The sequence below is a fragment of the Sus scrofa genome, chromosome 3 (genome assembly GCF_000003025.6).
Source record: "Sus scrofa isolate TJ Tabasco breed Duroc chromosome 3, Sscrofa11.1, whole genome shotgun sequence".
NCBI lineage: Eukaryota > Metazoa > Chordata > Mammalia > Artiodactyla > Suidae > Sus > Sus scrofa.
Window position 1 is genome coordinate 39973192 of NC_010445.4, and position 14148 is coordinate 39987339.

Sequence of the window (14148 nt, forward strand, 5' to 3'; positions counted from 1 at the left end):
AGGGGGAACCTGTGGTGATGAAGGGGCCTGCAGGGTGCCAGGCCAGAGCGCCACGAGGGATGGGCTCGGGGCCCACCAGGAGGCAGCCTTTACCCTCCTCCTCTCCATGGGGCTTTGCAGAGGCCCCTGCCTTGCCCACCACACATGAGAAGCCCCTCAGGGGACGCCCAGCTGATACTCTCTCTGCAGGCCTGCGCACAACCAATCCCTCAGAAGAGTAACCTGTAATGTGAGCTGTCTCCTTAGCCATCCTGAAAATATCTTTTCTATTTTCTTCCCTTTCTCTTCTTCGGCCGGCCCACAGCATATGGGAGTTCCCGGGCCAGGGATCAGATCCAAGCCACACCTGCAGCAATGCTGGATCCCTAACCCACTGTGCTGGGCTGGGGATCGAACCTGCATCCCAACACTCCCAAGATGCCACTGATCCCTTTGCGCCACAGCGGGAACTCCGAAGATACTTACTCTTCTTTTTTTTTTTTTTTTTTTTTTGCTTTTTAGGGCCACACCCACGGCATATGGGGGTTCCCAGGCTAGGGATCTAATCGGAACTACAGCCGCCGGCCTGCACCACAGCCGCAGCAATGTGGGATCCGAGCCGAGTCTGCAATCTACACCACAGATCACGGCAATGACGGATCTATTAACCCGCTGAGCGGGGCCAGGGATCAAACCCACAACCTCATGGTTCCTGGTCAGATTCGTTTCCGCTGCGCCATGACGGGAACTCCGAAAATACTTATTCTTAAGGAAGCAAGAACCGTAACACCACCGGGTCGCATTTAAGCAGCCCTCGATGTGCGACAGGCAACGCTCTCCGCGTTCATGGTGACCCCTGGCTCCTTCTGGAGGGGGAGCTGCTGTCATCCTCCTTCTAGGGAAGGGGAATCCGAAGCTAAGACAAGTTGAGGGACTTCGTGTCCCAGGAGATGAAGCTTGAATGTGGCCAAGCCAGCGTTCCGTCTCCAGACAGGGTTCTTCTCTGCCTCGTTCAACCAGCAGTTCATTCATTAATAAGAAATCTCAGGAGTTCCCGTCATGGCGCAGTGGTTAACGAATCCGACTAGGAACCATGAGGTTGCGGGTTCGGTCCCTGCCCTTGCTCAGTGGGTTAACGATCCGGCGTTGCCGTGAGCTGTGGTGTAGGTTGCAGACTCGGCTCGGATCCCGCGTTGCTGTGGCTCTGGCGTAGGCCGGTGGCTACAGCTCCGATTCAACCCCTAGCCTGGGAACCTCCATATGCCTCGGAGCGGCCCAAGAAATAACAACAACAACAAAAAAAAAAAAAAAAAAAAAAAAAAAAAAAAAAAAAAAAAAAGAAATCTCAGAAACGAAAAAATAACAAAATCCCAGCAGATGCGTTCAAAAGTAAACACGGAAAAGGGGAGCTGGCGTGGAGGGTGGCTCTGGGGGCCCCAGGAACGGAAGGTGGTAAGAAGGGGACCTTGGAGGAAGGGGGGCTGCTTGCCTAGCTCTCTCCAGACCCTGGGCGTCAGCCTGGCCGCCGCCCTGCCCCCGTCTGGATTTTGGGGCCCCCAGGTCCCAACCTCTGGCCCTGGAGGGGCAGACGCAGAAACGATTCCAGGAGTGTCTGGACCACAGTAAACTAATTCATGCACAGATTTACAGTCTTTTTTTTTTTGCTTTTTCGGGCTGTACTGGTGGCATGTGGACATTCCCAGGCTAGGGGTCCAATCGGAGCTACAGCTGCCGGCCACCACAGCCACAGCCACACGGGATCTGAGCCGCGTCTGTGACCTACACCACAGCTCACGGCAACGCCAGATCCTTGACTCACTGAGCGAGGCCAGGGATCGAACCTGTGTCCTCATGGATGCTAGTTGGGTTTGTAACCTGCTGAGCCACAGCGGGAACTCCCTCTCATTTACAGTCTTTATTGTAAATAAGTTGCAGTTGGAACATGGGACACTGAAAATACACAATCACGGATTGTTCTTTCAGAAGGAGGGCGAGACCCATATATACAAAAATTGTAAACATGTTCACTTCAATAGCCACACATGATGGGTCTAGGCTACAGTGTACAGGGCTGTCACTCAACTGCAATTCCAGAGGGAGGCGTCTGTCTGTAAGAATGAGATGTGGCAACCACATTTGGTATTGACTTAATGAGAAAAGCCAGCTTCGAGCAATGCATGAGTACTCAGCTATGCAGAGGGACCCCCGCCTCAGGCTGGGCCTCAAAATGAGGTGCAGGGTGGGGAGTTCAGGGACTAGTCCAGGAAGCCAAAGTAATGCAGTTGGCAGGGAATGGCCGACTCCAGGGCAGGGTGGGCAGGAGGAGCCTCTAGGCCTCTCTGCTCATGAGGAGAATGTGGTACCAGCCACCCCGGTGTCTGGAACCTCCTTTGGGCAAGGTCTTACTAATGGGCTGCTGCCCAGGCCTATAGCCACGCTGTGTTTCCCTGGCCAGAGCCACCCACACCCCAGCAGGGGCCCGGGCCGAGGCAGGTAAGGGCTGGAGCAGGGGCCATAGAAAGAGGGGCTGCATGTGGGGAACTATGAGGTGAAACCCGAAGGCGTGACCACAATCACAATGGCGACAGGGCCTGGCTACTCTATTCGCCCCATGAGGAATGGAGGGCAGCTCCAGACAGAGCACATGGCCCTACAGGATGGCCACCAGGACCATCGCCACCCACAGGGACTTGGGATAAGTGTGGCCATGCTTGCCAGGCCACGGGGTGAGGGCGCTGTCCCTTCCCAGTCACTCCCAGTCCAGGGCAGCCCCTGCACCTGGCTATGGAGGGGCAGCTGGATCCCTGACCCCAGAATGGACAGGTGGCTGGCTCTCTCTCCAGGGGAAAGGCCCCTAGGCTGGTCCACTGGAGGACATGTACCCAGGCCCGTGCTGTCTCCTCTCAGGACCTCTGACCGTGGGCGGGGGGGACTAAAGGGACCGAAGGAACTTGGGGGGGACAGCCCAGGCACTCTGGAGGCTATTTTCTCTCGGCCCCAGACGGCCCACAGCGGCCACACCCTGCTGCTGGGCCAGGAGGACCTGAGGGAGGTCCCAGGAGGCCTTGGATCCTGCGTTGGTGGGGCAGGCTTGGAACCTTGGTCTGGGCCCACCAGCCGCTAGTAGGCAGGCACCTGGTACCCTTTGGGGCTGGTGTCCAGGGTCTCGGTGAAGGGCGGGCTCTGGTAGGTCTCCGTGCCCTCCACACCGCTGCCCACCGGGTAGCCTGGGTAGGCCTGGCCCGCCCCAGCACCCAGCTGTTCGGTGGCAAAGAGCGACATGTCCGTGCCCAGGCGGAACCGCTGCAGGGCCTTCACGGTAAGCGCCACCTGACGGGGAGTCGAGGTCAGCTGGTGACGACCCTGCCCTGGCCCCGCCCCGGCCCAGGCCCGGCCCCCGCACTCACCCAGCTGAGAATGGAAAAGAAGCTGAAGGCAATGGCGGCCCGCGCCGCGTCTCCCGCCTGCACGGTGCCCGGATCCGGCGCCGTGCGCTGCCACTGGTTGGTGAGGAAGCAGAAGCCCACAAACCACAGGAAGGACCAGAGCCCTGCGAGCAGGCGGGCCGGGTGCGTCAGGGCCCCGCCCAGCCACGCGGGAAAGGAGAGGCCGCGGCACGTAGGCCCCGCCCCGCCCCGCCCCGCCCTCACGCCCCGAGAAGCCACGCGCCCTCTGGCCCCGCCCCTGCCCCGCCCACCCGAGGGGCCCGGGGCGCGCCCTCCCAGGCCCCGCCCCTCCCGGCCCGGGCCCGCCCACCTGAGAAGCCCAAGTCCAGGAGCACCGCTCGGCGACGGTCGCGGACGCTGCTGATCTGCTGGAAGCGCATGTCGAGCAGCAGGAAGGCGGCGCAGGCGAGGAAGGCCCCGACGCCGAGCACGATGCCGAAGCGGCAGGCGCCCGCGTTCCCGTTGAAGACGCAGCGCAGCTCCGGGCCGTTGTCGGTGTTCACGTAGCCCTCGTTGACTATGGGCCCGAAGACCGCAATGGAGAACACCTGAGGGCCGGGCGGCAGGGGGTGCTCAGAGTTCGCCGAGGCCCGAGGTCTCCGAGCCCACCGTGAGCGCCGCGCTCTCGGGCGTGTCCCTGCGTTCCACTGCAGCCCAGGATCCATCTCTTCGGGGACCCCTGCGTTTAATACCTACCTCGGGTATTTAGTAACTATGGAGAACACGTTCCATTTAGTGAGCATCTACCATGCCCAGGCACTGTGCTTAAAATGACTCCATGCGTTTTAGCCCATAGACTCCTCCCAAAAATCCACTGAGGGTGGCATTGTTCTTGTCCTCTTTATAGGTGGGGAAACCAGGGCTCCAACAAGTGAAGTGACTTGTCCAAGGTCGCATGGTTGCTGAGAGCCAGGGCTGACATTCCAGCTGGGTCCTCTGCACCTTGTGGAGCCTGTAGTATCTCCCATGGGGCCCGCTCCAGAGTGTGGGGACAGGAGCTTTCACCTGGACCGGTGACTCCCAGGCTTGAGTCAGCGGGGCTGGGGGAAGTAAATGCGCAGTCGGCCGAGAAGGCGGAGCAGAAAGGGGGCAGCAGAGGAACAGCTGCACAGAGCTGTCATCCAGGACCTGGGTAGAACCTGCCCTCAGCACTCAGAAGCTGTGTGACATGCCAAATGCAATGGCAGACACAACTCATGGGGTGCTGGGAACAGAGGAATAATGCTCACCCAGCACCCTGCATTCTGTGGGCACTCCAGGACTGTGATTAATTATTCATGGCATCCATAAGTGTTTGGGCTTCAAAGATGACACCCTACATCTCGGATTTGGTCAGACCTCAGTGCTCCGCCCGTGAGGACTGGAAGGCAAGGAGGAAGGGGATCGGTCCTTTGACACCAGGTGCCGGGTTCCATGTTTCTAAAAAAAAGACTTCCCGTCTCCACTTCATTTCTTTCCTTTCCGCCCCAGCTCCTAGAGACTGAGAGGAAACCAGGATGCAAGCTAGGGACATGTACCCCCAGATGGCTCCACAAATTGGATCAGAGTTAGGACCAGAATGTAGGGCCGCTACGTCCTGGTCTGGCCAGAGTCATTCCACCTCCACCAGGAAGGCCAAGGGCCCCCGCCCCACCCCGGGCATCGCCTTCCTGTAAGACAGGTGAGTAGCTGCCACCAAGTGGATAAAACCCAGCCTGGAGGGGTGGGAAGGGGGAGCAGGCCACCTGGTGTAGGGGTGCCCCAGTAGGCGAGGTTGCCTGCAATCTGCCCCTCTGACACCACCTCCAGAAAGCCCTCCCGGTGCAGAGCTGCCCCTTCCACCTGCCCCACTCATAGGACTCCCAGAGCACCCCCCAACTCACAGTTGCAACGGGCGGCGAGGTGGGGGGGGGCTGGGAAGGGCCGGCTCCCTTCGAAGGAGCCTGAAGGATGTGCGTGCGGGAGAAGCAGAGGGAAGATGTGCCTGATCCTCTCGGCTCCGATAGCCCCTCCTCGCGCTGAGGCTGAGCGCCCAAGCCCCTCCACGAAACCATTCCCCACCCCTGCGCCCGCTTCCAGGGCGTGAGCGAGGTCTGAGGAAGGGGACTGAATTAGATCTAAGAAGGAATTGGGAGTTGGGTGCACTGGGTGGTGACCTCTCAAGGTCCCCGGCTGTCGCTGCCGGCCCCTCCCCCGCCCGCAGGTGGGCGCGCCCAGCCCAGGTGACGTCACCCAACCTGCGGCCGGCTGGGGAGGGGCCGGCCAGGATGAGGATGGGGTCCGGGGGCAGGGGCGAGGAGCGGGTGACAGGGATGAAGGATGCCAGGCGGGGTGGGTGGGATATGGGGGTGGGGGGCTGGGGCCAGGGCCACTCACCCAGGACGCAACCCGCAGCAGGGTCTGGGGCCGCCGCGCAAAGCTCACAGGGTCCAGGGCGGCCCCCGCACGGCCTGCGCCGAACGAGGCTCCCTCCATGGCCGGACCGGGCGGGCTGCGCGCCCCCAGCGCCCTCTGTCCGTCCGTCCGTCCGTCTGAGCGGCCCCGCCCGAGGCCGCCCGGGGCTGCTGCTGATGTTGCCGGCGCTGCCAGTGCTGCTGCTGCCTTCGCCGCCTCTCGGGAGCGCGCAGCGGCCGCGGCGGGGGCGCGCGGGGCGGGACAGAGCCCGCGCCCCCCCACCCCCGTCCAGGCGTTCAGGGCTGGAGCCCTCCCCTACCTCTGCCCGCCCTCCTTCCACCCCTAGTCTCACTGCAGCACCAGGGTCCGAGATGGACACTACCTGCCATGTCTCCATCAGGGCGCAGGGTCACGCGACTGAGTCCCCCAGGTCCCCTAACTGGTAGGCAGGAGTCAGCAGGGCAGGCGAACACTGGTCTCAGCCTTTGCTGTCGCCACGTCAATGGACAAACCGACATGACCTCACTCAGCTTCCTGCCCCTGGTCCTGGCAGACCAGAGATGGGTTACTGGGGCACTCCCTGACTTCACCACTGTACCTGGCAGCCTCCCGAACCGGGAGGGAGAGTGCCTTCTGCCCTCAGGGCCACTCGTCCAGGCAGGCTGGTGTGGGTGGGAGCTGGGGCCTCTCTGCTCTTTCCCTGGGCTTGGATATCGTCATTCCAAGGTTCTCACTTAGCCCTCCCCACCCCCAGTTTTTGGCGACATATTTAGTTTTGGGCCAAGGAGAGGGGAGAAGCACCAGAGATGAGGAGATTGGCAGAGCAGTGCCTTGCTTCCCCTGAACACCTGCTGAGGGGTCTTTGCCACAGATGGCCCAGCCCCAGGTTAGACAGGGTCCCTTCCCTCGTGTTCCTTACAGGCCAGCCCAACAGGGGCCCAGGGGCCTCCCGTTTCTGCCTAGGGCACTGAGAAAAAACCTGCCTTTGGGGCGCATTTACAGCGCCAGAGCTTTCACTGTGCCCCGTGGAGGTAGGGAGTGTTTTACGCCCAATCTTCAGATTCTAGAGGCAGGCTGGTTGAATTCCTTGAGCTCAGAAAGTGCAAGAGCTGGAGATTCAAACCCAGGTCCCTACTGTGCCATTCGTGTGGTGTGGACAGTGGTATCCGGCCCATCCCCCGGGGAGCTCAGTCCAGAGCGGGAAGTGTCGCCCACTTTGCATCCAGCCCCATCCCCTCTCACCTGTGGGCAACAGCGCCCTCTGTCCCACGCCTCGTCCCTGTCCCTCTTTGCTTGATTGCTTACATCCGTGCCTCAAGATGCCACTTTGCTGTCTTAAAAACAAATTTACAGGAAGTTCCTGTGTGGTGCAGCAGGTTCAGGATCCAGCACTGCCACAGCTGCAGTGCAGTTTGGATCCCTGGCCCCGGGAACTTTCACATGCCATCCTGTCCCCATCCTCCTGGGGACACTTGCAATGCCACCCCATCCTTATATTCCTCCCATCCCATGGGTCCTTTCTTATCTCTTTCTGGTTCCCTTCTCCTGTTCGGATCTGTGTCCTTTGAGCCTTAGGGGTCCCAGGGCACGGTGCTGGGGCTCTTCTGCCTGCTCTCTGCTCACTCTCTTGGTCTACATGCTAAGAGCTTGAGCCAGAACCTTCCCCTGAACTAGGATCCCACTTGTCTCAACTGGATGGTCTGGAAAACAGTCCATAGCCAAGTTAGAGCTGTATTGGGAGGTTAAACTTCGGGGAAGCCAGAGGTAGGGGACAAGGGCAGTGAGGTGGGGGTGGGGGGCACTGATACAGACAGTGTGCTCCGGAGCTGACCACGGCTTCACCAGCTCCCAGCACGCAGGCGACCTGGGAAAGGCCCTGTGCCGGGGACGCCCTTCTAAAAAAAGAGCAGGAAAAAGAGCAGGAACCCCTCTGCTGGCTGCTCCTGGCCTCCTGTTTCTCTGTGTCAACCCTCTGGGGTGCAGGTGCCGAGGAAGCTGTGCCAAAGGTTGGCCCTTGCCCGGGGAGGAGCTGAGACGCCACGGGGGGAGGTGGCCAGAGCTTTATGGCCACAGGGATGGGACACACTATTGTTGGGCCATTCCAGCGGAGAGCTGACAACTGGCAGAGTAGGTGTGGCTGAGAGGATCCAGGACGGCCCAAAAGCTGGGTCCAGGTCACCCCCAAACCTGCTTTGCTCACAGCCTTCTGCACCTCACTGATACACTGGGCAACTCCATCCTCCAGTGACTGGGGCAGAGCTTCACTCTTGGCCGCCACATGGGTGCCTGTCCTCCCTGCTCTCCCCCACGCCTGCCTCATTCCAGCTCCACAGCCAGAGAGACCTTTCAAAAGTCACTTCTTGCCGTTCCTCTGCTCCACACCCTTCCGTGGGAGCTAGGTGTTAAAAGCACATCCTTTCTGGGGTCTTGAGGACCTGCCGCCATGTGACCTCGCTCCCCTCTCTGCTCCTCCCCCAGACCCAGCAAGGAGGCCTCCTTGGAGTTCCCGTCGTGGCGCAGTGGTTAACGAATCCAACTAGGAACCATGAGGTTGCAGGTTCGGTCCCTGCCCTTGCTCAGTGGGTTAACGATCCGGCATTGCCGTAAGCTGTGGTGTAGGTTGCAGACTCGGCTCAGATCCCACGTTGCTGTGGCTCTGGCATGGGCTGGAGGCTACAGCTCCGATTTGACCCCTAGCCTGGGAACCTCCATATGCCGCGGGAGCGGCCCAAGAAACAGCAAAAAAAGACAAAAAAAAAGACACACACACACAAAAAAAGGAGGCCTCCTTGCTGTTCGCGGAACAGCCTGGCCCAGTCTTGCGATGGCACAGCTCCCTCTTCCTCGGGAGTCAGAACTCAGATGGGAGGAGGCAGCAGACTACATGCAGCGAGGGCAGGCCCGTCCATCACCGCAAGCGCCAGCACAAAACACACCGAAGGCAGGTCTTCAGTCACTTCTCCAGCATTTTATTTTGGTCTCAAGCTCCACAGAAGCCTTCGACAGGCCTGGTGCAGCTGAGCAAGGCCACATGCGGCACGGCAGGTGTGCAGCAGAGCTCAGCCCCCAGGCCTCTCTCCTGAAGTACTGGCAGCGCACAGGCCCCGGGCTAAAGACACTGCAGCCATGCCAGCTGTCCCTAGCTACACGGTGGGGGACAGGGGCCTGGCCTGGCAAGACAGAGGAGCCCTGCCAGGCTGGTCACCTTCCTAAGTTGGCAGCAGGTGTCAGGTGAGCAGGAGGCCGAATCTGGAAAGGGAGGGACAGCCTAGGCTGCCCTGGCCTCCTTCAGCGCCCTCGGGCCTGGGTTGAGGGGGAGGCCGTCGGGGGCACCCCCACTTCTACTCTGAACCTGAGAGAGGGCTCCATGGGCAGGGTCTGGGGACCACCCAACTGAGACAAGACAGGCTCTGGCTCTGATGTACTTTTAATAATGAGCCCCACACGCTCTGGTCAGGCCGCGCACATGCTCTGGCTGGCTGGCATCTAGTCACAGGAGCCGTCCTTCCATCCGTCTCGCCAGCGCTCGTCCACCTGCGAGCAGTCAAACTCCGGCTTGCCCAGCTTGCGGTTCACCTCGTTGTGCAGGCGGCACAGCCACTGGGTGAAGTGTGCCCGGGTGCGTGTGTCTGGCTGGTTCCGGCATATCCTGTGTGTGGGAGCACGCGGAGGATGGGGGCAGGCAGTGCCCCCACTGTGCCCACCCCCCAGCTCCTTGCCTGCCCAATTCAGGGAGGAGAGCTGGCACCTTTGCCGGGGGGAGGCTACACCAGGAGTGCCCCTGCAGCAGCAAGACCTGCCAGACACCTGGGCCTGCTCAAACCCTCACCCGCGGAGCTCAGCAAACTCAAAGAAGCACCCTGGGCCAGACATTAAGGCACAGACCTCGACTTCATGGCCTCAAAACAATCAGGAAGCCTCACACCCTTGCGTCCTTGGCCCCAGGCAGTGTACAGAAGGGATGGAACCTGCACAAAGGCATAACTGAACACCAGATCTGCTTCTTAGCACCCACGGCCCTGCTGCCTCAGCTCAGTAAGAGACTTTGTTCTAACTGCCCAGGCTTCAAACAGCAAGGGCTGCCCTGCCCCTCAAATCCAGCCCAGCCTATGGGTGCCACACCACAGTTCTTGGGCTCCGCAATGGAGAAAAGGGGGCTCTCGGGAGCAAAAGCAGTGAGTTCCCAAGGTCTTGAAATTGGCAGTCCTGCTCCAGCAGGTAGCAAAGCGGCGCCCTCCACACCTGCCAGAGCCTCCAGCAGTGCTAAGCAAGGCATCTCAGGAGGGAAGTGCTCCCCAGAGTTCTGGGGCGGAAGAAGCCCCAGGCAGCTTGGCCCTCGAGGAGAAAGGAGATGATCCAAGATCCCTCATCTGCTGCTGGCCCCTGCTCTCGGCAACCCTCTCCCACCTCTGCCTTTATTTCTCTAGGCTTCCCTTTATGACATCAGCCAGGCCCAGGCTCCCGGCGGGACTGGCTGCGGTACCCAGGACTCACACAACTTACCTCCTCCTTATGTCTTCAGCACACTCCTCGCATGGGTAAAACTTGGAAAATAAATTTACCAACTGAGCCATATCTTGCTGCTGTTCTGGGGTGGGCAGGTCGGGGTAGTAAGCAGCCAGGGTGTGGAGTACAGCCCAGCTGTGGCGGCCGAGTTCCTCGCGATCTGGAGGACAATCTTCCCTAAACTTGCTGTCCCGCTGTGGAAGGAGGCCGACCAAGGGTTAGCTCCGTTCCCCCGCCGGAAACCTACAAAGCTCCATTTTTTCTGCCCTAGCCGGAGGCCTACTGTCTGTCCTAAGTCCTAAGGAGGCTGGTCCGGCCAACAAGTGGCTAAGGGCCGAAAGGCCCGGCCTCCCTTAAGGGCTAGGCTTTGGGACAGCCACCCCTCAACCCCGGGGAAGGGGGCAAAGTCTTAGGGCCTGGAGGAGTGCTCCGCCTGGGTCTTGGGAACTCTGCCCGGGGCGCTTGACAACATGGTGTGCGGGCCGGGGCTAGGAGTCGGCAGGGCTCGCGGGCCTCTGCGGGAAGGAGGCGCCTCCCCAACCCCACGCGACATCTGCACCTTCTGCTGCGTCCGCATCCACGACTTGAAGTCCACGCAGGCCCGGCAGGGCCGCCTCCGGGAGGCGTCCTCGGCGACCTGAGAATCCGAGGCCGGGGCTTGGGAGGGCATCCCGGCTGAAGCGGCGGCATCTCTCCGCCCGGCGCCCCGGCCGCGCGCGTCCGTCACCAGGTCATCCACCACCTCGGAGCGCGCGCCGCCGGGCAGGAAGGAGAAGAGGTTCCCGCCAAAGCGGCCCCGCTCGCCGGGGGCCGCCATGTTACCCGCGCAATGCCTGCCGGGCCAGCTCGGTCTCCAGATGGGCTTCCAAGTCGGTCTCCAGGCCAGGGCGCGCGCCGCCGCCAGGGCGCGGCCGCAGGAGCCGGGAGCCCGGGCCGCGGGCGCGGGCGCGGGCGCGGGCGCGGGCGCGGGGCCTGAGCTGGGGCCGGGGGCGGGGTCGGGGGCGGGGCCTGGGCCGGTGTCCGGCGTGGAGGCGGAGCCGGGGGCCGCGGCCCGCGACCCGGAAGAAGCAGAGCTGGAGTCGGCGGCCCGGGCCCGCGTGTGTGCGGGGTTGGAGATCCTAGTCCTGGCCGCAGCCCTGGGCCTCGTTCCGCGGCCCGAGCCCGACTTGCGTCCTCCGTGGCGGCGCTCCCGCTTCCTCCAGTAGAAGACCAGCGTGTTGTGGAAGCGGCGCGGCCGTGCCGTAGCCTCTGGCTGCGGCTGAGGCGACGTCCGTTTCGTGGCCCGCGATGCCCCCATCGCTCCGCTCTGACCGTCCCGCGTGCCCGCTGCTAGGCCCTATGCCCTCGGCTGGGGGCGTCCTGGGAGCTGGCGCTTGGTGCTGTGGCAACATGGGGCGGGGCCGTGAGCGCACAGAGGCGATGCTGCCGGGGCTGAGCCTGCGGATCCGCCCTGGCGACGGGTGCCATGGCAACGGGTGACTGGCAACCCGGGGTGAGGCGGTGCCGGCAAAGGAGGCGGTGCGTGTTTGGGCTGCGCGCACGGAGCGGACCCTCCCGCTCCCGAATCCTGTAGCCTGCCTGAAGCGGTTAAACCCACGTCGGGAGTGGCCTCAGGGATACCTGTGCTTCCAACTGTGCATTCATTCATTCCGCAAATATTTGTGTAGTGCCTCATCTGTTCAGAGCTGCTCTAGGCGCTGGGCGGTGCCGGGAGAAAGATTCGAAAGTTTCTGACCTCCCCAACCCATAATCCAGTGTGGTCAAGACGGAAACAACAAAAATCTAAAAGGTGTCACACTAATAAATGCTCGGGGGCATGAATGGGGCGAGGTAAATGCGGGAGGCCTCCTTGAGGAGGTGACGCTTAGGCGGAGGCCTGAAGAATGAGGAATCACTGAGAAGGGCAATCAAGGCCGAGGAGGATCTTTGCTTCTTGTGTGGGTGGGAAGGCCAGCAGGACAGGACCTGGGTAGGGTGGTGGCAGAAGAGATCCAGCGGTGGCCAGGGGCCCAGCAGGGACCTCATCAATGGCCATGGGCGCTGGCAATTTATTCCAAGGACCCTGGGAATGTGCTGGGACATTTGGGGCCTGGTACTCTGGTGTGATCTCAGTCGCCAAGCTGCCTCTGGGGAGTGGATGTCACAGGAGCAAGTGAGGAGTACAGGCTTTGGGGGAGGATGGGGCTGCTGCAGTTGTCCAGGTGAGACGTCAGGGTAGGGTTATAGAGAGAGAGGAGTGGAGGGCGTCTAGATTGCTGGCGGTGTGGAGCAGGGGCTGTCAGTTGGCATGGGGGGGGGCAGTGCTTAGCATCCTTTTAGGTTCCTGGTGTGAGCAAACTGCCCATCTCCAACTTCTCTCTCTTCCCAGGAACAGGTCTGTCCCACCCTGTACCCTATCAGGCTAGTGGCCCCCACTGAGACTGGCAAGAGTGTGACAGCTAGACTGAAGGCACTTTGCAAAAATAGGCCTCTGTTGGTGCTCCCGCTGTGGTGTGACAGGATGGGCAGCGTCTTGGGAGCCCTAGGACTTGGGGTCAATCTTTGGCCTGTCACAGTGGGTCAGAGATCCAGCATTGCCACAGCTGCGGCTTAGGTGGAGACTGCAGCTCATATGTGATCCATGACCTGGGAGCTCCATCTGCCACCAGGTGGCCACAAATGAAAAAAAAAAAAAAGAAAAAAAAAATTAGGTCTGTATCCACAGGTGTTCATTGTCTGTGCCAAGACCAGGGAAAGTTTGAGGGCTTTGGGGGGAGCTGCTGTTTGGACAGACTTACAAAGGCCTTTTGTCAAGGCCAGGGTGCCTCCCTGGAGGGACCTCTTGGAGGCTGGCCCCTCCCTCATAGGCATGGGGTAAGGTGAGTTCCAACACAGAGCTGGCAGCTCCCACGGTGGGAAGAACTGCTGTATGCCAGGATTGGATGGCACTCCGAAAATCTCCCCTCCAGGGAAGCGGGGCACCTGGGCACACCCTGTCTGGGGATTCTGACCCATTGGGTTAAGGATTCGGCATTTCTCTGCAGCTGCTCTGGTGGCTTCTGTGGCGAAGGGTTTGACCCCTGGCCCAGGAACTTTCACATGCTATGGATGTGGCCAAACGGAAACAGAAAACAAAAAACAAACCAGCAGAGTCCTAGTCACCACCTCTCCCGTCCCCCAAGTGCTGGTGCCTGGAGGTGGATGCTCTACATCCCGCCCCAGGTCCGTCCACCGCAGGGGAACTGATGCTCTGAGCCTGTGAAGTCTGTCTTTCCCCAACACGTACAGACAAAACCCCTGACAGTTAATAGCCATTTAACATAAATTCCTCCTCTGTGACTTGGGGACGTTAAGAGACCTTTCCTCCTGGACCTCCCATCATGGCTCAGTGGTTAACGAAGCCGACTACTGTCCATGAGGACATGGATTCATTCCCTGCCTCACTCAATGGATTACGGATCCCGTGTTGCTGTGAGCTGTGGTGTAGGTCGCAGACATGCCTCAGTTCCCGCTGCTGTGGCGGTGGTGCAGGCTGGCAGCTACAGCTGCTATTTGACCTCTAGCCTGGGAACCTCCATACGCTGGGTGCGGCCCTTTAAAGAAGAAAACACAGAGAGACCTTTCCTCTAAAGAGAGGATTACACCAAAGCACTTAAAGCCTTTGGCACCGGGCCACTGGTTCCTGATGACCACTGCAGACAGCTCCCCAGGGAGTTCAAAGCCAGAGCCAAGGGCCCTACGTTGGGTGTGGGAGGGGCCAGGCCTGGCGGCACTTTGATGGCTCTTCCTTCTCCTCCTCCCAAGGCCAGGCTCCTCTGATAGGAGGGCCTCAGGGTGCAGTCCCAGCCCCCCCACTCTGCTTCTC

The 14148-nt window shown here is 60.8% G+C and overlaps 2 protein-coding genes across 5 annotated transcripts; both read right to left on the reverse strand.

Annotated features, from left to right (window-relative positions):
* SYNGR3 (synaptogyrin 3) lies at positions 1876-8346 on the reverse strand. 4 transcript variants are annotated; one of them, XM_021086784.1, is made up of 4 exons: positions 6181-8346; positions 3736-3973; positions 3387-3529; positions 1876-3309 (listed from the first exon to the last, which is right to left on the reverse strand). In XM_021086784.1, exons 1-4 carry the CDS (start codon positions 6193-6195, stop codon positions 3100-3102), a joined length of 606 nt encoding a protein of 201 aa, XP_020942443.1. In that variant the 5' UTR covers positions 6196-8346; the 3' UTR covers positions 1876-3099. The 4 variants fall into 4 exon arrangements, with proteins under 4 accessions (XP_020942443.1, XP_020942442.1, XP_003124775.3 ...); XM_021086783.1 differs by lacking the exon at positions 6181-8346 and adding an exon at positions 5781-6083 and having other exon boundaries at positions 3736-4465; XM_003124727.4 differs by lacking the exon at positions 6181-8346 and adding an exon at positions 5781-6060.
* On the reverse strand, positions 8747-11260 carry GFER (growth factor, augmenter of liver regeneration). The gene is made up of 3 exons (XM_003124726.4): positions 10864-11260; positions 10302-10498; positions 8747-9447 (listed from the first exon to the last, which is right to left on the reverse strand). Exons 1-3 carry the CDS (start codon positions 11119-11121, stop codon positions 9285-9287), a joined length of 618 nt encoding a protein of 205 aa, XP_003124774.1. The 5' UTR covers positions 11122-11260; the 3' UTR covers positions 8747-9284.

What these genes read in the sequence shown, in the direction of transcription:
- GFER (XM_003124726.4), bottom strand. Translation starts at nt 11,121, where the DNA reads ATGGCGGCCCCCGGCGAGCGGGGCCGCTTTGGCGGGAACCTCTTCTCC. An exon ending in GGATGCGGACGCAGCAGAAG is followed by an intron (nt 10,499 to 10,863) that starts GTGCAGATGTCG and finishes CTCCTTCCACAG; the next exon opens with CGGGACAGCAAGTTTAGGGA. An exon ending in GCTGAAGACATAAGGAGGAG is followed by an intron (nt 9,448 to 10,301) that starts GTAAGTTGTGTG and finishes TCCCACACACAG; the next exon opens with GATATGCCGGAACCAGCCAG.
- SYNGR3 (XM_021086782.1), bottom strand. Translation starts at nt 5,458, where the DNA reads ATGGTTTCGTGGAGGGGCTTGGGCGCTCAGCCTCAGCGCGAGGAGGGG. An exon ending in CCTCGCCGCCCGTTGCAACT is followed by an intron (nt 3,974 to 5,287) that starts GTGAGTTGGGGG and finishes CCCGGCCCTCAG; the next exon opens with GTGTTCTCCATTGCGGTCTT. An exon ending in CCTGGACTTGGGCTTCTCAG is followed by an intron (nt 3,530 to 3,735) that starts GTGGGCGGGCCC and finishes GCCTGCTCGCAG; the next exon opens with GGCTCTGGTCCTTCCTGTGG.